General features: G+C 38.9%; 1 protein-coding gene across 1 annotated transcript in view; it reads right to left on the minus strand.

Moving 5' to 3' along the window:
* The window catches only part of nin (ninein (GSK3B interacting protein)), a gene marked incomplete at both ends in the record, with an annotated part of 62911 nt that extends 61973 nt beyond the window's left edge, over positions 1–938 (minus strand). The window contains 2 exon segments of the mRNA XM_014018579.1: positions 603–778; positions 893–938. Of these exon segments, the coding sequence (XP_013874033.1) occupies positions 603–778; positions 893–938 (222 nt within the window).
* Positions 939–1503: the final 565 nt, after the last annotated feature.

The raw sequence follows: 1503 nt of genomic DNA on the forward strand, positions 1-1503 counted from the left end.
CTGAACAGATACCGCTGTGTGACGCAGCTTTTCTGAGCTTGTTTAACTCTGACACTGAAGAAGAGGACTTCGATGGTTTCAGTGCGCTGGAGGACGATGAATGAGATGTTTTGTTGGACCAGAAACTGTTAAAGAAAACTACCAAAATAAGGTCAGTTAAATGAACCGTATTCCTCCGAACTTTAATTCCTAAAGGTTTGCTTTTTATGTTTTGATGATGAATTCACTTTTTTGATGACAATTTTGGGTGTACTGTTTTTTTATGTTGGGGGTGCGGCTTATATGTTTATGTTCGCGGGTTTTTTTTTAAATGGCGGGTGCGGCTTATAGTCCGAAAAATACGGTATGTTCTTTGCAACACACTACATCTTCAGAGCAAAAACTTGTAAACAGGAGCCCTTCAGAAACAGAGTGAGAATATCATCAGGTGTGGTGGGCATGTCTGGATTAGCTGCAGCCATATGAATAACAAAAGGCAACTTATGGCCCTCAGATTGCTAAACAGAAGGAGGGGGTTTGTCCTCAGGATCTTGAAATTTCAGTCACTTCAGTGCTGAACAAGCCGAAAGCGAGTTATTTTGAATTTATTTTAAAAACCACACCTCCAGGTCCAGATGTTCAGAGAGAGCCAGCAGGTCGCTGTGATAGGCACATCCATCCCACTCGATAGCTAACTCCTGACACGCTTCACGCAGTCGCTCCTCTAACCTCCCCGACTGAGAAACCAGGGATCCCCGGGGGGTGCTTGGCTCATCGGGGTTCCACAGGTGCATCTGACCTGAACACAGGGGGCAGATTAATGCATTAATGCAGATTAACCCATTAATGCATTAATGCAGATTAACCCATTGTTGGTTAAAGAAATCTGTGAAAACACTGAACTGTGACAAACCTTCTGCCTCATATTCCTCTGAGCTCGTTTCATGGACATTCCAGCGCTGTAGAAATAAAGACATTTATTTGAAAAACAGAACATTTCTGCAAACATTATGAAGAGTGTTAGATTTATACAAAATTATGATATACTTTTAGGCAGCAGCTTTAAGCTCAGAGAACATGATGTCACTCCTGGACTGTCGAGGTAATGAGAGGCAGACAAAGCCTCAAAGAAATTCCTGTTTTTTTATTACAGAAAAGAGCTGTGAGAATTATTACTGGAAAACATTGTCATCACCCATCAAATTCATTATTTTGTAAATTGAAAATATTGAAGTTCTTTGATTTGGTTGATTAAAATATTCTACTGGTTATGTTTAAGGCCCACAAAACACATTACCTTTAAACATCCAAGTAAATTTTATTAAGAGAAAGAGTTGTTATAACCTTAAAGGGACAGAGATGTTTGTAAAACCCAAATTCAGAACTAGTTTGAAGGAACGGTGTACTTTAATTCAAGGAATGAAACAATGGAATAGTTTGGGGAGTGATGTAGGATCATTATGTTCATTTAAGAAAATTATAAAAGTTGGATTGTTAAAGAAATACGAAACACTATAATGTGTA

This window comes from Austrofundulus limnaeus, unplaced genomic scaffold (assembly GCF_001266775.1).
Source record: "Austrofundulus limnaeus strain Quisiro unplaced genomic scaffold, Austrofundulus_limnaeus-1.0 Scaffold196, whole genome shotgun sequence".
Lineage (NCBI taxonomy): Eukaryota > Metazoa > Chordata > Actinopteri > Cyprinodontiformes > Rivulidae > Austrofundulus > Austrofundulus limnaeus.